This window comes from Poeciliopsis prolifica, unplaced genomic scaffold (assembly GCF_027474105.1).
Source record: "Poeciliopsis prolifica strain line A6 unplaced genomic scaffold, Auburn_PproV2 SCAFFOLD004, whole genome shotgun sequence".
Taxonomy (NCBI): Eukaryota; Metazoa; Chordata; class Actinopteri; order Cyprinodontiformes; family Poeciliidae; genus Poeciliopsis; species Poeciliopsis prolifica.
Window position 1 is genome coordinate 572,844 of NW_026562379.1, and position 27,724 is coordinate 600,567.

A 27,724-nucleotide genomic window follows, 5' to 3' on the forward strand; every position below is an offset into this window, starting at 1 on the left:
TCCACAGCAGCTTCTTACCAAGAAACTTGTGGACCTCAATGACACAGATACCCTGCTTCAACAAACGATGACACACTCCTACAGATACATTCAGACTGCAGTGACACACACATATGAAAATATATATATGAGAAACCCAACAGTAAAACGAATTCACACTTATATATGTAAAATATTAAAATATCGGTCGGTGATACTGAGTAGTGATGCATTATAGACAAAAGGATTCTGTTTGTGCTTAATGGAAGCAATTGTAAAAAGTCAGTCTTTGTTCAAGCAATTGACAAAGACAGTTGAAAATTTTGGAGATTTTACATTAAAAATGTTGAATTGTGTTAACATGAAGAGAATAGTTGTTGCATAAATATTTAACTTTAATTTTCCAAGTTTTTTTTCAGAACTATAATTTCGTTTGCAGAAATAATTATCACTCACTACAGTCCAGAATATGAAACAATGATCTTCCTGACTCTGGGTTCAAACATGCGTGCACAACAGGATAATATATTTTTTCTGTGCTTTTCCTCTTAATAGTCTATGCAGTGTGTGTTGTATCAGTGATTCATCAATGTGGAATAAACTCAGCTTTTTCAGTTATGAATCTTACCTTCAGTCTTACCAGATTTCTATGGAAATATAATAAAGTACAATCAATCTTCAGACATGTTGCAAGTGCACTTACAAAGAGTGGCAAACATTGCGTAACTCAACTTGAGAAAGCTTCAATACCGAACGGATAAAATGCATAAAATTGTGCTCCGGGAATGTCTGAAAAACACATTGAAAATGCCCTGGAGATATTCAGTAGCACTGAATGTAGCAGTGAAAAGGAAAGTGGTGAGGTCGTGCCGTTTTATAAAATGACATTGTCAACATAGACAAGACACGGAGAAAAACTAGAAAAACTAGTCTATCGCAAAAGGACCATCAAAGAAAAAGGTAAACCTCAGTCAGCAAAGGGGAAACCAGAAGAGAAATCTCAAGCAAAATACTCACTTGTATTTAGGTATGGCTGCACATTTACACCATGGAAAGAAAAGCTGTAGGATAATTATAGGATAAGGATTATTGTATGTAGTAAATTGATTATTCACGCCCTCCTCCTCCTTTCAATGGGCTCGTCAGCTGTCATAGAAAAACAACCAGATAATTATCTTTTTGTATTGTTTCAAGTCATGAGATGCAATATTGGTAATTTTAACTGTGGAGTGTAATAGATCTGGCAACTGAGAAATACAGAATCCCTCTTCTTCAAAAGAAAAAGCAGAAAATATGGAAAAGAAAAGGAATGGTTGCAGAAATAAATCTCACTGAGCTCAAAGGGATCCCAAGATTAGTTGGACACTAAAGATGAACTAAATCTTTTAATTTTCTTATTCATTCTGATGAGAAATTGCCTTAACATACAACCAGAGCCAATATGGAATATTTAAGATGTGCTCTCCAACTCTAGTCTAAGTATTGCTGTCTTTCTGATTTCTCGTTTGTGTTTTATATACTTTTTTGACATCTCTTGTTGCTTAGATATAGTTTTTCATTATTTTGTCTGACAAAGCAACAGGTAGGTCTTAAATGACTGGTGAAAATAGGTTGTGCAAGTTTCCCCTTTCTCTCCTTGCTCCTCTTCCAGTTGGATGGATGGAGGTGAGGAGTAAAAAAAATGGGAGAACAAAAGAGCAAAAAAAGACAAAGAATGCAAGCCCCCACAGCAGCACTTAGAGTAAGTCTGCATTATTGATGAGGAGACAAAGGAAAACATTTATTTGTCTTTGCAGATGTGAAGCTAAGGTGATCCCCACAGAGTTGAAGGAGAGCGAGAAAAAGAGAGCAAAACCCAGTCAAGTGATGGAGAAAGGCCCTGTTGAAAGACAGATGTCTACAAAAACTTCAGTGTGTTTGTGTGTAAATAATATATAAGGTCAGGGCTGAGATTTGGCCTGTACATTTCCACGATCTGTTGCGGGATTTCCTACGGGTTGAAGGATCGAGACCACACCATGGAATTATTTATGAGTCCTAAACAGGCGTCACACCACTTCCAGTGTTCAACACAACAAAACGCTAAATCTGATGTTCAAGCTCAATGTTCATACACTATCATTCTTGGCTCGTTTAAACAACAAACATAAATGGACACAGATGAGTGACTAGTTTTCCCCCACATTTGTTTTTACTCTGCTTTTTTTTTTTTAGCATTTTAGAAGACTGATTGTTTAACTCTCACATTTTGAAGAACACTATCCCTTTTTACACCACAGAATCAAAGTGCAAACAAATCCTAATCATGCAGTCTTCCTGAACAACTTGTGATCCCAGCACTGCTGTGTAGTATCACTTTGCCTGTTGTTCGGCGCCTTGTAAAGGTATTTATGCCTGTAGCAGAACTTGTTCTCATATGGTTACATAATAGCAACAAATTGTCATTTATTTTACAGGCATTTTATGTTAAGGGCTAACTCAAACCACTACTTAATTTTGATGTGAAATAAAAATGATACATGATTTTCAAAGCCTTCTCCAAAGCAAGAGCACACAGCATAATTGAAAAAAGAATGTGTTTTCCGTAATCAAAGGCATGAATACACACCTTTAAAACACAATAGGGACTTTGTTTTTTGCCCCAGAATAATATTCTGACAACTATTAAAAGTTTTGGTTCACTTCTTTAAAAAAATCTGGCATTTAATGTGGTGCGTGTTTTGACAAATATAAATATTGACCTTCACATTGTCATGCCAAATGAACACTCTCTTCCCTTTGGTCCGACTGCGATCTGCAGAAATATAGCGCTCAGTAAGAAACAACCAATCAGACCCAGGAACAGACTTTCAGTGCTGTCAATCACCCTGTGAAGGGGCTGCTCACACCCTCCCCCTTGCTCGCTGAGCAGCATGTGACTGAGTGACCTTCCTCTTCACTCTGATTGGTTATTTCTGACATAACAGCAACAACAGACAGCATAGGACCACATGGAGGAGCTAGAGGAGGAAGATTTTGTTTTGTCAGGACATAGTGACAATTTTAACCAATAGATAAAAACATATTTCTTTTTATAAAAGTCACTGATTGCAGTTTTAATCTTTGATTATACAAGGTAAAGATGGTTTCTCAGACTTGACTCCAAATCTCAAATTCATGTGAAGTCTAACGTTTTCATTTGCGACATAAATGCAACTCTAGTCTAAGTGTCAGCACTCATTCCTGTGTGTTTTTTCTTCTCCCAGCGAAGGGATGCTTTTAAAATGAAAAATGGATAGCGTAGCCTAGACTTATCAAAGTTCTAAAAATATTTTCACTTTTTATTCCTTATCCATATTTATTTGTTATATATATATTTCAGTTTCAGTAGTGATGAGGCTTCATGTTAGCCTATCAAATCTTTCACAAGCAGGAACCTTTTCCGTATGACATTAATCTGATGTTTGCTCTAGAAATGACCCATTGTCTAGCTGGGACAGATGGCCTTCCTAGGAACTGACATGTGAAAGTGGCAGAGCCTGCATGTATGTACAGGGCGGTTTTTATCAGCATGGCTATACATTGTGTGTATTTGTGCTTGTGTGACGAGGGGGGCCGTTAGGGGATAAGCACTCAATAACAGCTGACACTGAGCTGCCCTCTGCTCTCACTCACACAAAGAACTATGATTATATTACTGTTTGACTGCCTGTCCCCTTTCCCTCAACCCCCCTCCCAGCACTCCCCACTGTCAGCCCCTATTCTGCCAAGCCCTGTGTGCTCTCCACGGCTGTGATAATTACCACTATTGTGTGTTGCACACATACACACACACATACACACCCATGCAATGTGTGCCACGTGCTTGCCAGCTACCCCATCTGTCTCCGGTTCTCACTACCACTTTCCCCCCACCCAACCTTTGCTCTTCTGATCAGTTTTGTTATTATTTCTGTGGCAACATTCACTATCTGGTACGAGAGAAATAATTTTTACAGATGAAAGAAATTGGTGTAACTTTCAAGTTTTTTCACAGGTTAGTGTCAGTCAGTCAGTCAGCAGTGTTCTCCTTTTGAGACGAAACATACAAATAACATAATCCATGGTTGCTCCGTCTAGTGACACAAGCAATAGAAAGCTATATAGACTATTTGGCAGACTTATCACTGAATACTGATTACTGAATCAATATTCTTTTTAGCGTATTATCATCCTCTCCAATTCCTTTTCATCAGTCTTTCACGTCTTTTCCAACTTCACTATTTAACAAAGAAGATGAAAAGCAGAGAATTGAGATTGAGTAGTTATTGAATGGAGAGTAGCTTGTGCGACAGTGGCGTCCTCTTCCTTTCTTCCCTTTTGCTTTCCCTTTCGTTCCTGTGCCGGTTAAACTTTAATGTGTTTTCCCCACTCAAGTACTCAGGGAAACTCCTCACAAATGGCCTTGGTTGCAGAAACATCAGAGTGGTTGTTGTGTGGCTTCTGTGTGTGTATGCTGGCATTGTAAGAGACTCAGATTTGAGTGGGCTTGTGGTTGTGTCTGTGTGTGTGTGGTGATGTGTGGGGCAACAATATGATGTTGAAGTGCCGTTTACACGAGCGAGTGAAGCTGTGGACAAATGTAGCCGTTAATACAGAAACCTCTTTCTGCCAATTCTCCATCAGTCCTTTTTTTTTTTTTTTTTGGCTTCATTCATTTTGTTCTGCAAGCTGCAACAAACATACATTTGAGCAATCTAATCTCTCCTGGTATTTCTTTTTTATGCTAATGTCCATCAAGGAAAAAGTATTTTTAAACATTCACATCTATGAAATTTTCTCCAAGGACTTCGATTGCTGAAAAACAGTCTCCAATTGTCTCTACAATTACTGGCACCCCGGCAACAGTTATACCAAAAGTTATTTAGACCCCTGGAAAATTTAGGTGTAAAGAATGTTTTAAAGTTTCTGGTGTGTTTTAATTCCACTTCAATTGACATTAAGAGTTGAGCAGGTCTAGAAGAGCCTGAAAGAGAATCTGTGGAGGGAGTCACAGGTTTGGATGATGGCAAGGTGGTTTTCCAAACTCAAAGACTTACTGCTCATCACCAAATGTAAGTAGAAGGATGGAAAGGTTGGTTTCAAATGCAAAAAACTGATTACTGTAAAGCCAATAACAGCAGTTTTCCATGTTTTTTGAGAAGGGTCATTTTTAAAATGTCATTTTTCAGGATTTCTTTTTAAACACATTTTTTCTACTGATTTCAAACTCCATCAAAGTTATTTTATTATCTTTTGAGGGATGCTTGTCTTGCTTCCTATCAGAAACAAACTCATTGTTTAAATTTCTTAAATTTGCCAGTTTGTAGAAACATCTTAAAATAAAAATTTAACTTTTACAAAGGCATAAACAAAGACTGAAAAAGGTTAAGTTTCTGTATTGATTAAATTTTTTTAAATTTATTTTATTTTTTTGTTTTTATTCTTCCAGAAAATCACAAGGCGACATACTTTTACTTATAGAGGAAAACTATTATTTTGAAACTTTCACTTATTTCAACGCAATGTAACAAGGCTTCCTTAGGAAGAAAGAAGCCCACATCTTCACAGATCCTCCACCGTGCTTCACAGCAGTTGACCAGTCTCATTGTTATCTATTTAAAGGTACAATAAACAATAAATTCCATATCTTCACAGTTGTGAAGATATGAAATTTATAAATGGAAATACATATATGATTTCCATATATATATGTAAATCAGCTATTCTGCTGATTTACAGCAGAAAAGCCTTTTTCTGATATGCCTTCCAAAAAAACCTCTCTGCATGTTGTTGTGAGTTGGTGCAGCTGAGCACCACTCTGCTGCTTTTCAAAAACAGGACAGTTCGTAGGTGCCATTATGCTGAAGACTAGCTTGTTGTATGGCTTTTCGATTGTCTTTCCCAGGGGCTGGCGTTAGGTGTGGAGGGTGCAGTAATACAATCACTCCAGGTGAAAACCTTAAGACAAGCTCCCAAAATGAGGTTAACAGTGACTTCTGCTGGAGAGAAGGACAGAGACTGTTAATGCAAGGCAAAACATGATCGAGAGAGGGGAAAGAGGAGCACCTCCCTTAGCGGCTGCCATGTGGCTTTAGCCATCTGTTGGCAGAGTCAAAATTAATTAGCTCCACTCATTACTAGTTTGCAAGAGTGCCGTATTCTAAACCAGACACCAGCTCTCTGACTTTTTTATGATCACTGGTTGCCTGACCAAAACCTGTCCACACCTCCTGTTGCAGTCTGCATAGTGAAATAAAATAGGATTTTTTACATTCAAGACCATAATCATATTATTATTGAAACCCTGAAAAGGTTCAGCTGTGACAGTTGTTTTAAAAATCCAATATAAGTGAAATGTTCCAGTAATCAATAGTTTATAAAACCAATAAAAATAAAAAAAAAACAGTGTGTGGGTGTGAGCAGATGTGGAACTGTCATGCTGATGTGAACCAGTGGAAACACATGACCAGTTAAACTGATAACGCTTTTATCCAAAGTGTAATCAGTATTGTTTATTTCTAGACTTTAGAACGAGGCAAGTGTTGGACGGCTGTTTCACGTGCTTCTGATTCAGGCACGTTGGATTTAAAGTAATGCTTCAAAAACGCATCTCTATCTTTCAAAGCTGCTCCTTTTCCACCAGCTTAAAAAAAATGTCAGTGAAAGCAGGGAGAAAATATTCTTCAGCTTTAGGGAGGGAAACTATATACTCAACTATTTTGAGACATTAAATTAAATAAACTAATACATTCATAGCTAAATAGTAAATGATAAATGGCCTGTTGAATTTTGATAAATATAGTTATGATGTGAAAATCTGTTGTGTCATCTCATCTTGTGCAGTAGACACCACACAGAATATATAAAGATGCTATTCCAAGTTTTACAGTAAATTCTAATTCTATAGATCTATCTGATATTTACAGATCTTTTGATGTCATCTATTTGGATACACCTTCTTCACCCTTCGCCTTCCCTGTTTTCTTTTTGCTCTCTTTTCCTTCCTCTGCCCTCTTATCCCACTTTCCTCTCTCTTCCTTGGGGACTGCTCTGTGCCACCACAGAGATGACAGATGGGGCTCAACATCATTCAGAGAGGGGAAGAGGTGGGGCGAGAGAACAGGGGAAGGCTGCATTCATTATTTACATCACTTGGTATTGGAATATTAATGCTAAAAGCAATCGGGCAACCCTTCATTAAATTAACTCAAAATATAGGAAAAGATAGGAGAGGTAAGATGGAAGGAGAGGAGAGGAAGGGAGGCAGAGGCATGGGAGAGAGAAAAAGGCACACTCAGTTAAATGGGTCCTAAAATTAGTGAAGCAAAAACACCTCCATTAAGAAAGCCTCCATTTCTCTTTCCTCTCTTTTCCTGCACTCTAACACTCCTCTCCTCACTCCCTTATTCTAAACACCTCTTTGTTCCTCATGCTCAGAAAAATCACTGCTTTACCCTCAAGTCCCTGCTCAAGAGAAATATGCATCTCTGTGCTGTCCCTCTTAAGTGCCTGTTCAAAATTTAAACATGCTTATGGTGGCAGAATGTGTCTTTGGTCTCCATGTGCATCTCTCCAGAGAGAATTCCTCCGTCTTTCATTCTCAATATCACTCCCTCCTTGGCAACTGCTCTTTTTCTTTATGTTAGCTCCCTTACCACTTACATTTCTTATTCCTACCTCCCTATCTCTCCTTTTCTCGCTACCTACCATTGACACATCGGACATACAAGTGCATACACATCCAGTGCTTGCGCGAGAATGCGTGAACGAACACGCACACAAACACGCGCACACGCATGCACACACATGCATACGTGCACATATGCAGAAACATGCAAATGCCAATTTGAAAGTCTAAAATTATGCATACAGGCAGTAAAGGAACACATCCAGATGAACACACACTGACAGAACAAGAATGGCTCTCTGCTGCACAGCAACACATTGCGTAAATGCAAAACCACTCTCCCTATTAGTGGAAAGCTGCAACGTGCTGTTGACTTCTGGAGAGGAAGCGGTACGAGTGTGTCTGCCAGTTATCTGATGCCACTGTTACCTACCCCTCAAACTATCCACAGCCCTGCACATACCCTAGGTAGTGTCCCATATTTGCTCGACTTCAAATTAAACATTGTTCATGAAGAAGATATGTATATTCTCTACTTGGGTGAAAATGAAGGTCCAAAAAAGGACACAAATCATTATGGAAGAATCTGCCATATTTGCTTCTATTTTCATAATAGAAGATTCAAATTACACAATGACAATTTTAATATATTAAAATTTCAACAACTAAATTATTCTTTAAGAGGACTGCTTAGATTTACTTTACCACGTCATTTGTTTTTTTTTTTTTTTGTAAATTTCAACAGCATCAGATAGGATAAGAAGTGATAAAGAAAACGTAACTCTTCAACTGTTAAGTTTTAACAGGTTGCTTTTGATGTGTACTTTGAACCTTAATTGTCACTTCACTGAAACTGAATTTAGCAGCTCTATATTCTCCTTCTGGCCATGCAATTTGTCTGCAAGTTTTTGCTTTCCTTTGCGTGTCCACATTACCTTCATCATTCTAGCACCAGTCTTGGATAAAATTCTGGCTTCTTTAAATTCCCCTCTTAAGACAGCAGCATAAACTGAATTATGAGTGGCCAATCCAAACATTTCCATTTATAAAACCCAGATATCAATACAAGAATGACAGAGATTGTGTATATATTCAGTATATACAAATTAGTTGAATTAGACTAGTTCATATGTTCCATTTGGAAATGCAGTAATTCAAAGTACAACCTCAAATTCATTTCATTAAAGATTTTATTAAGGATTTAAAAAAAAAACATTTTTATGACGACACTCAAAATGCAGCAAACAAGCGGAGGATAGAGTACTGGCTGCAATGGTGTGAAGCTCTGATCATGTCTGCCTGCTTACACCTAACGAAAGGAGAGACACACCAGGTGCTTTCTGACAAGCACCAGGTAACCTTTTCAAAGCAAATGTCCTATTATTGCACATGCTACTTTGATCTATATCCACAGTGTACATATTTTAATTCTCAGTTTTATTATTTTCCTCTTTCTTACGGGAACGTGATCCATACCGGTATTTATCAGGTTCTAAAATTAAGTCTACAAAACATGTAACACAGATTTAGGCTTTGGGAGATTTTGACCACCACATACTTCCATGTTTTACCAGACGTTGTACATTTCAATTTACTTATCTTGACAATTAACAATGTAGGTAATGTACAAGGATGAATGTCAAATTAAAAGTATCTTTCAAAAATGAACATTTAAGCAGGTATTAGGCATAATCTTAATAAGCCTCCTTCGACGTATTAAAAATGTTTTATATTGATGTGATGACTAATGCAATTTTAAATGCTGCGTTATTAAATAAAAGCAAAAAAAAATCTTATAATTACCAAAAATAAGGGCTTGAAAACATCAGTCTGTGTGTAATTAATCTACATAGTAACGTGTCGTACTTGGAGTTCTTGAAATAATATCGCTTTTCAATAATATTCAAATTTATTGAATATGACTGTAATTAGTGTTATCTTTCTACTCTGGTTTGTATTTGCATTTTTAACATGGTAATATATTGTTAGGGACACACATCACAAATTAGCTTAGAAATTTCCTATTGTGGACGTGTAAGATATATTCGGCAGCTTGTAGCACTCATAAATTTCTTTCAGTGCCTACAGGTAGAGTTTTCTTCTCTGTCTTTGTGTGCGCCAGCTTCTAATGTTATATCTAATGTACCACAGCATGCAACAATTGAAGCCAGTATAATGGATTTCATTATGCAGAGAGGCTGCATGTGACACACCATGTATTTTCAACTCGGCTGCAGAAATATAGTCAACAAGGATGAATGAGCTGTAGTGCAAACACTCAACTGTCAATCTGTGCTCACACACAAGAGCTCTGTCCATGGGAACCGGCTGGGCGAGGAGGTTACTGTGTCTGTGTTGGTGTGCGCTGGCGGCTGCAGAAAGAATGCATAAAGGCTGGAATGACGTTAAACTGAAATGTATATGAGATTCAAATTACTTCCTTTCTCCCTTTTTACCCCCTTCCATAGTTTTTTATTCAGGGAGCCTTACTCAGCTTTGCTTTAATGCAAAAACACTGGCTTCTGCTTCCGTCTCTCTAAGAAAAGAGCACATAAAAATACAAACATGCACTATCATGAGGCTGCTGCATGTACTTTTACAAAAATATGTGAAATTTGTATTCCAGTTTTTATTACTTGTATTGAGGTTGATCATGACTTTCACTGAAAGATTTTTTTGTTATTGTAAAAATATCTGTAACTTCCTTTTTTGTCAATGGGGAGTTTGAGTCCTCCCATATTAAGCACCCTATTCATTTACTGGTATCCATATTAAAGATATTTGTTTTTCCTCAAGTGGATTAGAGTTTTAAGAACTTTTAATTCGTAATCCGACTTCCTGTTTCTTTGAAGGATAACATGGCTGCTTCTTTCTCTTGATCGCACTATAAGAAGAAAACATGTCATTCAAATAAGGAAGATGTGAAATTATGTTCAAGCAGTCCTCTACAAGAAAAAGACTACCATCTAAACATTTAGAACAGTACATAAATAGCTTAAAACAACAGGGACCCATATTTATCTTGGTACAGCACCAATCAAGAAGGATCATAAAAGAAGGTAAAAAAGATAAAAAATAAAAAACAACCCCCACTGATCACTATTAGAGATCATCATCAAAGAACGGCATCAAGAGAAAACTTATTCTTCAGAGCAGACATGATACACAATTTGCTTGCCAATAGATTATTTGGACAAAATGGCAGAAAAGATGTATTTTGGGGTACCATTAGATAACTTAAGATGTATAGTTTGCCAAACATGTGGCTTCACCTGGTACCATGTGCTCAGTTGTTCTCAAAGTAATAAAAATGTGAAAAATCTGAAAAAAAAATGGCTAGCACACTGGATGATCTGTGGTGATGTGGGCCTGTTTTTCTTCCTACCATCGTAGAATGACCATAAACTCTTTTACTCCATCGAGATTTTAAATGAAAAGCAGGTGTTCTCTGCAGGTGTGAGTGAGAGTGGAAAGCAGAATTCTGGATCATCAACAAAGATCGAGCAAAGTGGGTGGATCAAAAACCCCTTTTTCTGTATACTTCACCATTGTAAAATAAATACTACAAAAAGACTCATGTCAACCTCTACATGGTTTCTGGATCCTGGTTGTCTACAGCCTGTATTTTCTACAGGCTGTAGACAACAGAACTATCAATCACCTTCACTTCACATCACTGCACACATTTGAAGCGGAAGGGATCAAATATTGAGGTATTGTGACCCTATGCCAGGATTCAAAGACAAACTGATACATTTATATAAAGTCCAAAATGGCGGGCATCATAGATGTCATAGACAAAAGCAAATGTTGTAAGGTTAAGAGTTAAGAGGACCTTTTTTTTGTAAAACGCTGTTTTAATACATGTTTATGAAAAATAATATGAGGCACATTTGAACAGCTTAAATAATAAGACATTACCTGAACTTGAAGGTGTTTGACCTTCTTGTCTAGTTGGTAAATCAAAACAGAATAACGCCTGATTTAGTTTCCCATCTACTCATAAACTTACGGTTTAAAAGTTTTGCTACAACAGGTCTAACGTCTAACATTTTTGGTCATTTTCAGTGACTGGAAACTTACTGCGTTTCATTCCTCCATTTGAATAGAAACTTGTTTGAATTCAATGGCGCTCCAACTATTACTCAGCTTAAAATTTCAGTCTGATGAAGCCAAGAGAACCAAAACAACTTTAAAAAGCGACAGATTCTAAGTCCACAAACCAGACACTCTCCTGCCTCAGGCTGTGCCTTAAGGCAAACAAACTTGTTGGCCATGGACCACACTGACACTATCGCAGAAAGTAAAAAGCATTTTCTGCTGTTGAGACAGATAACGGAGTCCATATGAACCACAATAGCACTTCATGTGGGATGCAGTAAGAAACCTTTTCTACCTCATACAAACTCTAAGGTAAAGTATGATATGGACTTAGATCATAAATCAGAGTTTAAATAAACAAAAATATGGTGTCAAGCAGAAAATAAGTCCAGTTTGACACCATCACCAATAAGTATTGCTTCACACAATCAAAATGTTCAGAATTTGCAAAAATCAATAGCACTGCCTGGTAGTTTACCCCAACAATCAATACTGAACAGTAATCTGGTGGTAGATCTGAGCCATTTCTACCAATAGGAGGTGCAAAAGCCACGACAGCTGACTTTAATCTATTGACTACAAAGGAAAACACTCAACATGATGCCATCGAGGGAAAGCTAAATTCTCTATAATTGTTGAGAAAGAACAAATAACTATAGATGTTCCTGTACAAGCCCTCCAAAGCGTCTTGGAGAAAATGCCAGCAAGAGTGCAGAACAGATATACTTATTCTCCAAAAGAAAATAACTAAACACAACCGGCTGTAAAGAGTTTTCAGGATGTGGTATCATTGATTTTAATTGTAGTATTTTCAGAATGAGTCAAAAATAATTTCACAGTTTAGAAATTAAATTAGCTGAAATATAATTTATTTATACTCCCTAAATGTCAAGGTACGCTCACTTAAAACACACAAAAATATTATTCCATTTCTAATGTTGTCAAGCCTCACTGCCATGATGCTTTCAATGCATTTACAAAGTTGACATGATTGTCAGACACTATATTCACGAGAGTGCAGTTCAGTTTCAAACAGTAGCAAACATGTACGATCTCACAAAAGTCAAGGCAGTGCAAGAGATAAAGGGGATCTGTGCGGCCCATCATAAGGTTGGGGATGAAAAAGTGATATCATTTTTATCATTGTCTTCTTTTTTACAACATGAGCTACATAGTGCCACACTGCCCTCATTAATAACAGTGGCTGTCATCAATGGCATAGACATGTCAACAAAATTCATTTGAATGAGTGCTGACGTTTTCACACACTATGTTTACACCACACAAGCACTGCTGCAGCACTATGACTCACTAATGACATTGCTCTCCCTCTATGCAAACATTTAACTTACCTCAGCATGCTAGTGGTGAAAGCTAAAAGGGAAACTGATGGTAGGGCCTACTTTTGAATCAACTTGGCTAATAGTCATCTGAACACATGGGGGGCATCCAGATCGTTCAGCTGATCACCTTGCGTCAAAAAAACAGCAAATCAGTCACAAAACAGGAAGGAATTAATTTGTCACCCTTGATGCCAATACACAGACACTGTTGAAAATGGAACTTCAACCAAAGCAACACCCTTAATTCAAAGGTTAAACAGGATTAAATGTTCCAGACAGTCTCCTTAAGGTCTTTACAGTAGGACCCAGGAGACACTTTTACAAGATGACGGCATATCCTGCAAAATAAGAAACAGTAAAAATTCACCTTTAAAACCTCCACTTCACATAACCCGGCAGTGTATTGTTTTAAAGACACAAAATATTCTTGTTTTTCTTTGTAAAGAACAAAAAAATCATATCTAGAACCTAAAGTTTTAGATTTAAAATGCTGGAAGTGTTTGGTGCAAACAAATGTCATTAGTATTAGAGGAGTAAATCATGTTTGTTTGTGTTGTTTTTCCATGTTGTAAAGAGGGGAAGAAGAGAGGTATGTCTAAAAATATGCATTAAACGCCGGTGAACTATTGACGGGTGAGCACTTAGATGCCAGCATATGTCTTGCGGGAGTCCTCGGGCCATAACATACATCCCAGAGAGCTCATTGATTAGCTATTAATAAAGCACAGAGATTCCATTGCTGACAGGGGAGCTCAGGCTTACACACACACATTCCGACATACACACACTCACAGCTGCACAACAGAATATAGAAGGTTCCCTGAGTTGAAAGAACAGGATAGAATAATAATATTAACAAGAATAGTGATAGAATTCGAAATTAAAGAAGATGCTGTATGTCAAAAAAGACAGAAAACTGAGAACAGATAAATTATGTAAAAAAAAAAAATTGATAAACAAAAGGAAAGATTTGCATGTCTCTCCATGTCATTTCACATTTATTTGCCACAGTTTTCATCCATTTTGTGCCTGATCCTTATCCCCAGTGCTCTATGTCTCCTTATACTCCTCTTCTTCCTCCTGCTTCCTTTATGTCCCCCTTCAACTATTCTGTCGCTCGCTTTCTTTCTTCTGCATGTACATCTTCAGGTCACGGGTCATTAAGTCAGCTCCAGCAGGCATGTGTTGGAACAGGATATTTCTCATACTGCCCTGCCCCCACGGCACTACTGAAACACAAATATGTATAAACACTTGCATCTCTGAAAATACATGTAAAGATGTTTTGTTTGTACTTATTCCCATTGCTTTTTTTTTTCCACACGTACCTTTCATGTCTTCTTAAGAATGCAATAGTGCATAATTTATTTTTGCACGAGATACAAATTTGGATGTATACAACACACATCTAAAAAGCACATAGCCTCTGAACAGACAAAGTCATGTTTGGTCCGTCCTTTGAACAGACACGTGTTTCTATATTTTCCAATATTTTGAAATTGTAGATCACATTTAATAGTTGCGATTTGTGTTTGGAGACCCTGAAATAAAATGATACAATTTTATCCTTGCATCCACAGACAAGATAGGCATGAAACAGATGTGTGTTTATAAAAATGAATCACGTTGCATTTTCTTTGTAAAGAAACTAGAAAACAACATCAGCATCTTAGAATACTTTGAGAGGTAAAATCTAAAAGTGCTGATAGCGTTGATAGAGGTATTGATGCAATCCGGGCCATCTAAAGCACTGATTGCAAGGTGACAACAATTACAGATTAATAAAGCCCATCACACAGTTGACTAAACACGACATAATAATCCCCAAGACTCTGTGGAAGGACAGGATAAATATCGAACAAATGTTTTTGAAAGGTATTCATCACATTACTAAAACAGCGGTTCTAAAACAGAACCCGTTTCATTATTTGAAGCAAGAAAAAGTAAGAAAAACTTTTTTCACAGCATCGTATGTAACCAACTTGGTCAGAACCAGGTAAGAACTTGACTTCAAAACCACACACACCCCCACACATACACACAGCAAAGTTTATGAACACACATACAAATGCGCATATCAGAGCTCTTCTCCACCCAAGTTGTTGTGCATTGTCAAACAACATTAGATTGTATGAGGTGTCAGTGGGATAATTAGAATAACACGTTCGCTGCATTCTTCATTATATGTGTCATCACCACTTACTGGCTGAACTTCCTCACTGACACCACCCCAACCTTCAAACCCTCACACCCAAACAAACAATCACACCACCTTACTCCAACATAACTGATGTCTTCTTTTTCCGGGGGTGGGGAAGTGAGGGTGGTAGTCATGCTCCCCATTAAAAATGGCCTCCAGCAAAAACCTAATTGTCTGAACTTACATCGTGTATTTTTCCACTAATTAGTTCCTTGGGAAGGCAGCATGATGCACAAAGTTGAGGAGCAGCAGCACGATTTCAGGAGGAGGGTGTTGGCAAGAGATCATGGCGGGAGATGAGTAAGGCTCTGACGTCGGCTCTGGATTTGGCAAAATATCTGACGGCAACTCTGTCTGCTTTCGCTGTAATGGAAGGAAGCAGTGAAGCATGTGTCCACGGAGTCAAAAAAGATGTTGAAAACATGGGAACCCCCCCCCCCAAAAAAAAAAAAAACACTGCTAGCGATGATCTCGGGCACAAAACATGAGGATGGCATCAGTACAAAACGAAAGACACGTTGGTCTGCGGGAGGTTGTGCGGGTGTGGGGGATGCGAAAAGCCCAGACAAACTCACACAAGCGGCCTTGCACACACCTTGTGCTTAATGAATAACTAACAAGCAGAAAGGAAAGGGAGCCTTCTTTTCTGAGTGAGGCCAAATGAATTCACAGAAGCGCTATGCAAATGTTCCCTGGGCTAACGAGACTGCCTGCATGATTGGAGTGCCATTGAAATTCTCCTCGTGCACAGCCCTCTCTCACTTCCTACCTCCCTCATATCCTCCTTCAATCTCCCTCCATCTCTCCCGCCATTTCAGTCAGAACGTCCATGTTCTATCTATCTATCTATCTATCTATCTATCTATCTATCTATCTATCTATCTATCTATCTATCTATCTATCTATCTATCTATCTATCTATCTATCTATCTATCTATCTATCTATCTATCTGGTTTTCTGCGCAGATAAACACTGCAGGTCTATCATTGCCTGGACAGCAGTGAATGCCCCTGTGTCTGATTCTCTTTCTGTCTGTCTCACCGACAAACACCCTCACACACACACACACACCCTCCAACCCACTGCAAACACACACTCACACACACACAGACACAGAGTCCGTTCAAACAGAGCAAGCTCAGAGTCGCTCTGCACCTGTTCTCTCTGTAAAACATCCAAACACGAGCGCTGAATAAATAACCCAACTTAACACACATCACAGCCAGGTTCTCATACACAAACACGCACACACCACAGCCCATAAACACACATCAATAAGTAAACACCACCCATTTCCCCTTCCCGGTTGCCCTGCTGCCTGCCCTCTTCCCCTACCTTTTACGTGAGGTATAAACTGCTCTGCTCCTAAAGGAAATCACACGTAGATGTGTATAATGGTTAATGGTCAGACACTAACAGGAGCTATAACAAAAGGACAAAGAGAGACACAGGAGAAAAGATGGAGGAACTTGTCAGATGCATCTTTAATGATTGGGGGCTTTAAAGCTCCCGCTCTTCTCCTTCCTTCTCCCTTGGGTGCTGGGGACAGCAAGAAAACTAAAACATACACCTCTCTCTTTATCCATCCACACACCCTCTCATGCGTCCTTATCTACCTACCTAACTTATTCCGTCGTCTCTCCATCCCGTACTCACTTTGCCATCTGCATAATTTAGCATGTCATGCTTTTGTGCCACTTTGTGTTCCCCTGTTTTCTGCTTATTCTGTGGTTTTTGGGCCTATCTCTTGTTCACTTAAAGGGGTGATGGAGTGGATGGAACAGGCCAGGCACTGTCACTTCACTATCTCCTAATAAGTGCCTCTAAAAAGGAAGGACTAGAGGGGGAGAAAGTTAGGAGTGGACAGACGGAGGGCTGGAGAGAGGTAGCAGGCCTCTACAGAGAGGACACAAAATGGAGACCAGGGCAGGAGAAGCAGCAGCTGTGGCGACACTGCACTTTACTCAGAGAGGCACCGAGTGCGTGTCAAAGAGGCAGCTTCAATCAGTGAACATCACATGTTTTTCTTCACTTTCTTCTTTAGGGGAAGGAATCCTGGTCTTTTTTCCTGCTAATTAGTTGAATTAAGATTAGATCCTCCAAGCTGAAAAGTCGATTTATTCTGCATTTCTGAAGTTAAGAAGTATGCATGTTGATGCAGGAAGTCTTCACTGGTATTTAAAAAGTTCTTCAGCATTATGAAAAAGTTTGTGTTCCCCTTATAGAGGGTAACATGCAATATTATGGAATGCAGTAAACTGTGTTTTCATTCATGAAGGATTATAAATTATACCTTGTGAATCTTGTTGGACTGTTTTGGATCATTTTCGTGATCACTAGACGATCCGACATAAAAATTTACAGGCATTGAACAACATCCAAGCTTTATTTATTCATCGAAACAAAATAAAGCTTTAATAAGTTTATCTACCTCTGACGATTACTCTACTTCCACCATCTTTGGCTGTAGTAGATATAAACTATAACAGCATAACAGAGAAATTTACACTGTTATGCTATGTAAATATTATCCCAGAAACTCCAGGTAGGCTAACCAGTCCAATGAAGATTTGTCAGTGTTTCAGATTATCTCCGTTTCTGGATAATGGCTCTCTTCTTAGAAATGGCTTTGAACAGATATTTACATCAATATCTATGTTTTTCTCCTGTTTTTCTTTTTTTTTTTTTTTTTATTCTTCAGGCTCCTTAAGAACTTTGTGTTCTGTAAACCATCAACGACAGATGAATTAATGCACAAATACTCTTGTAAACTAACAAAGAATCACAACACACTATTTTTAGTTTGTGCACAGCTGTCCTTTTTTAAAAAAAATAAAAAATAAATTAGTCAAAACTGGAATTAGAAGGGCAGTCTTCAAAAAAGGTTAGAAATGTATTTCCTGTGAAAAATATTATTTTCCTATAGAAAATGCAGTGTTTTAGCCATAAAAAGTTGGAAGCTTTGTGAGGGAGGTGGCCACAGACAGTGCTTTGAAACATATGGTACTCAGCATCAAAAACCTCAGTGGCTCATTTGCAAATTTGCATGTACTGAAGTTGACGCAATGGACGCATTTAACAGTTTCGGCGAGGACAGTCTGACCGCCTTACATCCCAGGAAAGAATAGAAATGTGCATTGCTGTCCTCTGCTTGCCTGCGTGTATGCATGAGTGTGAGCACGACTGTGGTGGAGCTGAGCCATGGTGATGCACTAATAAAAATCAAGCAGCGATGCATCCTCACACCTTCCTCATTCCGCCTGCCGGATTGCGCCGGTTTCCATGGCGACCGGATAAAACTCACACTGTTTTAAGCTCCAACTGGAGGAGGCGATTCACACAGTCTCACACACACACACACACGCAGATGAAGTTCCTTATTACACATCTGTCAGAGTGTACTCCTTCAGTTGCCTAACTGACAAGAAAACAAATGCTGATTTTATTATAAGTGACGGCGACACCAGCAAACCATCAATTAAGCGGAGAGACGCAGCTATACGGAGAAGCTGTGCCAGAGCGGCGGTAATGACAGCTGAGTAAAAACCACGAGAGCTAGTCCAAACACTTGGCCCTCCTCTGTTTGACTATCAGCCTGTCTGTCTGTAGATTTTGTCCGTACCGCCCAACATTGCTCTATGTGCAGGCCACAAAAGCAAACAGATTTGGCTGTCAAATACTGACACGACACTCAAGAAGGGTCGAATCGCAGTGAGGCCAGCTGTCAGCAAACACCCTCCTCTCTCTTCATCAAAACCCATTCATACTCAGTTTTATTGACCAACACGACCGTCTGTGTGACATATGTCATCTTGTCAAGCCGACACCTAGCATGCACTGTCTCTAATAAATGGCAAAGCACCAGAGCATCTCGAGTGCTCAAGCGAAGGCTGAAAGTTGAGCATGCAACCAGGAGCTGATGGATGAAGGGGATGAATGGACGGATGGATGGAGGCATGCACGAACGCCTCTAATTGGAACTCGGTGTGGGTCAGTGTTTGTGTAAGTGTTTCTGTGTGGGGCCGTCGACACAGGCCACCAGTCTGTACCAGGGAGGGAAAGAGATGAGAAGAGCCTTTGAGCCGAAGATGGTCGAAAAGAAGAGCACCACTGTCTTACCAATAGGAACTATTCATCAGCTGTGAGGAGAGAGGAGGAGGAGTGACTGAGAAAATTGGGAGGAAAAAATAAAGCTCCACAATGTCTTTAGATTAACATTTTGACAGGACAGCAGAGCATGGTTTCCTTAAGAATCCCAGATCATCATTTCTAGAGATGTCTGAACATGAAAAAAGGAATTTTTTTTTTTTGCTCCAAAAGTTATTTTGCTAATACTTATAATACTGCTGCTTTGCAATTTTTTGTTGTTTTAAGTAAAATTATGATAAACTTTTTTGATCAAAGAGACACGTATGAGCTGTCAGCAGATAAACTTTGCAAAACTTCATAAGTAAAACAATAAACTACATAATTAACAAACGTGTTAACTTTTTTGACTAAACTCAAAAGAAGTGGGGCTTTTAATATTTACATTTTCAGGGTGTGATTTCAACAGTTTGTCTTGTGGGCCTGTGAAAAAAAAAAGAGCTCTAGAAGGATAACTAAAACCAGAATGGATCTTTAAGACCTGAAATGAATATATGACACTTTATTTCCTTCATTTTTTTCACTGTAACACAAACACATCAAGAATTAATTCGACTGCAGATGATACAGAGAAGAATAAAGTGCAAATTTGTGCATAAAGCTTGATAGATTTACAATTTACTTTATTATAGCATTACTTGTGTTTCACTGCTCATGTTCTATTTTAAATGTAATAAAATCTCTGAGTTTGAGTCTTGCGTTACTCCAAGTTAAATAAACAAATCTAAGTTAAAATTGTGTATCCACTTTATTGTTGCTGATTGACTGTGGATCCAACCTCTGTTAAGAAACAGCAATGCTATATGTTCTTGTAGCTGACTGTGTGAGCTGTAGAGAGCTGTGTTTTGCAATTTTTTTGTTTAGATAACAAACATTTAGTGATAAGTGCAACCTGTTGCATTGTTTTGGATGAATAAGCGATTTTCCATCTGTTGGTAACAGATCAGGTATCAAGATAAACGTGGTTGAAAGATCAAAATCGGAAGAGTTTGCAAAAACCATCTTTAAGTTTTCTGTTGTGACTTTGTCAGCAAAACTCTCTGGAGAAAGACGTTTACCAGCATCTATAAAAATTAGTCATCCGCTTGGATGTTTTACCCTTATATTTATTTTTCTAGTCATTTAGGATGAATCAAATTTGGCCTTTTTGACAAAAAAAGAAAAACACTTTTTTAATGTCAAAGTGAAAACCCCATGTTACCTGACAGAGTTTGAAAAGTATTGCACAGCAGAGTGGAGGAAAATTGCAGTGTTCAGATGTGATTTTAGCAAATGGTGCATCTTCTAACTACTTCCTTGAATAGTTGTGCAATCATGTATTTCATCTTAAAGTAAATGATTGCACAATTATTCTTGTCATTTTGTACAAACCACTTTCTACTTTAACATTAAAAGGGTTTTTGTAAGTTTTTCCTTTTCTTTGTTAAGGAAGCCAAATTTTGTTGGCCATGACTGATTTGCAAAAGCAACAAAAAGGGTAAAACATCCAAATGGGTGAGCGCTTTTTATAGGATATATGGTATGGGCCCTATAGGTAGTGATTTACCACTGCATAAAATCTTGACATCTACATCCCTGAGCTCATAACAAAAAATTGTCAATTGAAATACACAATGGAATAAAAACCCAGCAGACTTAAAGTCGTGGATACTATCTGTATTTTTCCTGACTACATCACTGGAGGATGGCTGTGTTGATGGGGGCCAGAATACTGTCAAATGATGACTTACCCTTATCTCTAAGGTTAAGTACGGTCTCCCTGAAGAGGCAGCTCATTTTGACTGTACGCATCTATTTATTTATCTTTGCAAAACAGTACATTCTTATTTCATTCATTTAGGTGTAAGGTCTTTTTCAGGAAACTGCTTATTTACACTTTAGTGCGCGTGTGTGGGTTTTCGAGCGAGAGAGCGAGCGAGAGAGGGCGAGACTATCCCAACATGCTTTTACTTGTTTATGTGTGCATGTTTTACCAAATGATCAATACCATACTCCCACTGAGCGCTTAGCACACAAACGTGATACACTGACTTTTACTAACAAAACACACACACACAGACGCGTGCACGCACACACACTGAGCTATGAGTCAAACAGACTTGCCTGGTCTCACCACTCTCACACAGAGAGATCCGTGACAAGAGAGAGGGGAATCCAACAACAAGCTTTATCGATCCAGACTGGAAACCCCCCTCGGGCCACACACATACACATTCGCACCAGTGTTGAGTTGGATCAATGGGTGCTGCTGTGTGAAGGATAGAATCGTACAAAGAGGAGCACAAGCATACCTTTCTGCACAAAGGCCCATGCACTGTCCAGAGACGAAATAAGCGCTCCGTATCAGAGAGGGCGATAAGGGGCAGAAAGAGCAAAACGTATCATCTGACCTAAACAGTCTCATCTGACAGGCTGCAGTTTGGCGTTGCTCTATAGAGCAGATGTTAACACCGTGCCACGCACAGCTGAACACACTCACAAGCACACGCACAAATGTCAATGCACACTGAAAGATTAGCTACTGGCAAGCTCAGTTTCAAAGTGATATTGCTTCTCCGTTGAATGATTTAAAGAAAGGATCATGTGGAGTAAAGAGAGCTGCTCCGAGACGCAGCAAAGATATGGCTGCTCAATTTTTTTACGAGCGGTGACACAAATGTATCACTCATCCGACTGTGTACCATCTCAAGCCTTCTCAGTCAACATTCCCACGCCCACATGGGCACAAGTAGAGTTTCCTTTATGTTTTTATTAAGAGCACTAAAGGGATGGTGTGTTTCAACAACATGTGTGGATGTATTTTATGTGACCAGAAAAATTTCCAAATGGCTGAATTTGTCTTTCTTGAATGCAGAGGAAAAGTCAGGAGACATTCTTTGAACAAGTGACAGTGTAAAGCAATAGTGCTGATGCAGACCAGTAGAAAAACCTGCAGTTTTTCCACCATTTCCTGTGGCAATCCATGTAAAGAACTTTTCAACTATGGGGATTGTATGGTGAAAAATGTTTTAACCAAACAAGCACCGCAAAAATAAAACCTATTTATCACTGCATGCCCTGCGACAGACTGGCGACCTGTCCAGGGTGAACCCCGTCTCTCGCCCAGAACGCAGCTGGAGATATGCACCCTCAACTCCCGACCCCACTAGGGACCAGGGTGAACAGATAATGGATGGATGGATTTATCACTGTAATAAGACGATAACCAACATTCTGTAAAATTTCTCCATCTAATTTCTCCCTGATGCAAATAAAACACGAGCGTCATGGCATCAGTTTTTTAGCTATTGGCTAACAAAACCTGTCAAACTAATTTCCAACTGCAACCTGATGGTGTTTGGTGAATCACTGATGATCACTGTGGCATTAATGTCCTACCAGGGATGATGGAAACAGTGTCTTTCTCCCAGGACACCACGCTGACGTACTCTTGAACAGCTGAAGGGATGAGGCACTTGAATACGGCAATGTTACCCCGCATGGAATGCTGGTCTGCCACTCGGACTGTGTAGGGCTCCCTGAACACTGGAGTTTTGGAAAGAAAAGGAAGAATGATAATTATTTAAAGCAGTATTATGTTGTTGACCTGGATTCTTTTAGCTAATAAAAATGAAACATCTTTATTTTTTGTAAATTAAAGTGCATCATGTTTGAGAAGCTGAAAGAGAATAATTATAAAACACATCATCAGCTGAGAAGCAAAGCATCAGATTATCTATTCAAGTAGACACAAAAACCCCGTAGCATTTTCATGTGGCTTTGATAAGTGCAACTTTGTGTTTTATTGAAATTAATGGAAACTAAGTTTCCAGAGAGCTAAGACCAAAAAAGCAAAGGTGTTTCTCAATTTGAATACTTTTTTTTTAAGTATTCATATCACTTTAGTATTTTATTTTGTCACCCTACAACCACAATTTTCAGCATCTGTTTTTTACCATCTGCATAGCAAGCAATTGGATGAAGTGAAAGAAAACGATACATTCCTTTTGATATTAAAAAGTGAGACATGCCTGTATTTAGCCCCCTTAAGAAGAGCACATTACTAAGTAGTTCATCAGTCTATAATTTGTTTCCAGTATAAATAAAACTGCTCTGTAAAGAACCCGTTTGTTTGTGTGAGAAAACAGACAGTACTATGAAAACCAAGAGCAAGCGACAAGTCAAAGGGAAAACTGTGGAGAAGGTAAAGCAGAGTTAAGGTTATGAGGTATCTTAACCTTTTAACATTTCAAAGATCACTGCTAAAGCTGAGAGAGAGTATGGGGTAACTTAAAACCTGAAAGGAACACCAAAAACCGCCCTTTCCATGCTTTTGTAGGATGTGAGGAATCTTTAGCTGCAAATACAAAATAAAAAAAACAGCTAAATTAGTAAGTAGTATTACATATGTACACATAACAATCTGAAAAGTAGTGACTCATAACATTTTCTAACTTCAAAAAAATGTTTTTCAATGTCTCTTTTTTTGTCAACACGTCCAGAACCACCAAGTGACGAATGCAGGGACAGACCAGAAAACAATGCTGTCTGGTGTTCAGTTTAATCACATTAGGACAGCGATGCACTTTTTAGCCCCAGACGTAAAGCCACAGTTTGACAGTAAGAAGGCCTGACTTTGAGCTGCGTTGAAAGGGATGCACAGTGATCGGCCCCTGGCCTTTTAAAGCACAGCGCCACAGATGCTATGAGACGGCAAGGAGTGGAGGACCGCTCACAGCCGATGGAGCTGTCACATGCAGGCGCCAGGCATCAAAAACACACCCTCTGCTCATGGCACGCTGAGCTCCAGACTACGAATCTGTGCCAGTGTACAGAAAGGATGGTAGTGATTAAGACGGGCCTCATGATAAAAACAGTGGCCTGCAGCTAACCAAATTATCTCTCCAGTTAATACTGTCACATTTGGATTAGTGGAAAAGTGTGAATTGTTAAATCAAAGCATACATTCATTAGATAAATTAAGTGAGGTGAAATTAAATGAATGGATTATTTTGATAAGAAGGAGAGACAGGTGGTTCAAGGGCACAACCACTAGGCAGAATCATCAGTGTATTGTTTTCTAACCCAAACTGTGTTTTTTGTTTAAAGTTAACTCACTAGATTTTTTTTTCTCTTTGATGTGCACAAAAAGAAGAATATCTGACATGAGTAAGATGAGAAAAACACAATTACAGAAATCAGATAGGGTCTAGACTGATATTGGGGACGGATTCTGGCAATCTATCAGCCGGGCCTCACTTTAGAAATTAGGACAGTAATGGCTTAACAATGTAAAATGTACACGCGCACACACACACCAAACTGGGAGTGGCCTCACCCCTCCCGCTCTCTTCCTCCAGCTCTCCAGTGATATAATTAACGCCTAGCCTGAAGGCCAGTTTCCTTGGTCATTAATAATGCTTTATGCCAGCCGCTACTGTCACTGGAACCCAGTGGAACCAAAGCCAATGTCCTTGTCGAATCGGTGGAGAGTCTTTCACCTTAAAGTTCGAGCTTTATTCTCCCAAGTCTTTTGTCTCATTCTATCTATTGATTTCACAGTTGTACTTTATTCATAAGCGGCTGAATCATGGACGCCGTCTTTCTTCTTTGGTGACTTGTGAAGGAGCACAGAGTATATATAGCGCATATGTGAACCTGACAAATATAGATATACCTTTATTAGATATAATTCAATTTTATCAAAATTTTATTTAGAAGGCTTTTTTTGTGTGTGTTAGTTTGACAATGTAAAAGATTTTTGAGTGTTTTTTATATGTTGGAAGGTTTGTGTTATAAAACCACTCTAGACTTATCAGAGACAAAGTGACAAAAGGTTCAGTTCTTTGTAAATGTGTTTTTGTCCCCTAAAGATCAACGTATATTATGACTTCATTCGATAAGACGAATAAACTTGACCATAATGAAGTAAAATGTGAACGCTTTTAGAATTAAAACTGAAAGATGTGGCATGCATTTCTACTCAGTCTCCCTAAATTAGTCATTTATAGAAATGGTTTTCAGTGGAAAGAAGTTTTTTTTTTTTTTTTTTTACCAATTATTTGCAGAATAACTAAAACACCAAGATGAGACTGAGAGCATCTGGAAACATCCTTTTCTTCAAGACTTGCAGTAAATGTTTGACTAGGCAATTCCAACGAGTAAAAATTGCAGGTCTGGCTGCACATTGAGAGTCATGTTATGCAATGTGGTGAAATCCATTAATATGCCAAGAGCCACAAACTGATTTATCACAGAAAATATTAATAGAAAAAGCAGAAACACAATAATAAAGCAAAGTTTCCCCAGGTTTCTGAAGCACCTGCCAAATCTTCTTGCAGTATTTCTCTCTATCTATCTACTGTCTTCTTCTAATCAACTCCTTATAGTTGTGCCTATTTTGCTATTTTCAGAGGATGAACTGAAATGTTGAAGCTATGTATGTTGTTTTAAAAGCTTACCAGGCTTTAAATTTAAATTTCACATCTTTCTGATGTGATCTTCAAACTCAACAATGCTGTTTGGAGTTTGTTTGTGAACTGAGGTGATCTTTGAAAGAACTTGGTTAACTTGGAGTGACACAATACACCATGTACTTTTTAGGTCCCAACATGATGAAATGCAAGAGACAGAATATAGATCATTTTGCCACCACTTTGGTTACTAGAAGCAGAGCATCGACGACGAGAGCGCAAAAGCTAAAATAAAAAAATCATTCTCATTAGGCCTTCGTTTGACTTCCTTAAATTAAACAACTCTAGCGTTTCATTGATGCCATCTAGCAGTGGATCAATAGCCTGGATCGACACAAGAGCCCCGGCTGTTGTGACCGAGCCAATCCTTTCAATCATTTATTTACTCTCCAAGTGACCTGGCTCCCTTCTGTCAATAGAAAGTAGAATCTCTCCGAGAGTGTTTAAAATCAACCTGACAGCTTGTAAATACTTGCCACAACGATGACAGATATCACATTTCAGTTCAGTGGAAGTTCATATCCAGTCAAGGTCACTTGTTTTACTCTTCACACCCTTTCGAAGGGTGTTGAGCAACAATTCCTTTTCTCACTTCAAATCTGTCAAATAAGCTCTAGCAGCCACCACAACAAGAGGCCACAGTTGTGATTTATTGCACGTTATTCAAAGACCTTATAGGGACGAGAGGGCAGCTTTTCAACATAAAATAGTCTGACTGTTTTGTATGTAAATTGCACTCCCCCACCCCTTCATCGCATGCGCAGCAGAATTATTAGGATGTTACTGATGCCTGACTATAAGTAGCTGGGTTGCCAGGAAACGAGCTAAAACATGGGTCTGGGCGCACTGGGCGCACTGGGAGGCGAGTCTTGTATCACTGTCGCTTCAATAATTAACGACAGGGAAACCAAATACTGCATTTACTAATTTATAAAGGAAGCTGAGAATACGAAAAGATTGTGGAGGAGCATGATGAAACACAAGAGATCCTAATGTACGTGGCTTTCATTACCAACTGAAAATGTTATAGATTATAAAAAAATAAATAAAATAAAACAAAACACTCTTGGGAAACCTGTTTTTATGTTAGAAATAAACTACCAGTTAGAGGAGAGATGCTGAGGACAAATTAAGAAAGAGGATCTATGCGCACTCTTTCCAGAGCTTTGCAGTTTTGTGTATTTTAGCCGGAACAAAGAAGCGGTAAGGATAGCCGCAACGAACAGGTGTCCTTCCTTCATTGTATTGTGTCTGTGGAAACAGCTGTTAGGTAAATGAAACTCAAAACCCTTTGTCTCGTACAGCCCATTCTGTCAAAGCATGACTGCATGTGTGCGCTGAAGTCTCATGTTAATCATTTATGCTGGAAGTTATATGAAAATAAAAACAGTCTGTTCCTTCATGACATTCAGTGATCGGGCCAAAGGGCAACTATTAATTAACCTCCTGTCTTTCTGATTATATGGATTTTTGGTTTTTCAATCTGATACCAGCAAAAAAGAAAATACAAATATATTAGCAGACACAAGAATATTCGGTGACTCTTCTGCTTGGCCTCCATGGAAAGAGTGCCCTACGACATTTAGTGTAAAACTAATTCAAAGTCATACCAACAGTCAAACATGATGGTGGTGGTACAATGGATTCAGGTTGCATACTTCTGTGGGACATGACCTCAACTTCCATCATATTGAATCAAATTTGCATTTCCTCCCCATGCATGCCTGCTTTCTTGCCAGGAAGTTTTTCTTCTTCTTTCACAACTCAAAACCTGCATGCAAGGATGTCAACATACATCGTCTATGTGCGTTCCTGTCTGGCAACGTGTCCGGTGTGGACTCTTTGTCTCAGAGTGACGACTGAACAAAATCCCCA

At 38.7% G+C, this 27,724-nt stretch overlaps 1 protein-coding gene across 2 annotated transcripts in view; it reads right to left on the minus strand.

The window, feature by feature from the left end:
• Positions 1-27,724, minus strand: part of LOC129358907 (cell adhesion molecule DSCAML1) — a 103,268-nt gene that overhangs the window by 59,839 nt on the left and 15,705 nt on the right. For both annotated transcript variants that reach the window (XM_055028151.1, XM_055028152.1), the window contains exon 3: positions 22,776-22,922. In XM_055028151.1, the coding sequence (XP_054884126.1) occupies positions 22,776-22,922 (147 nt within the window). The remainder of the gene's footprint in view (positions 1-22,775; positions 22,923-27,724) is intronic.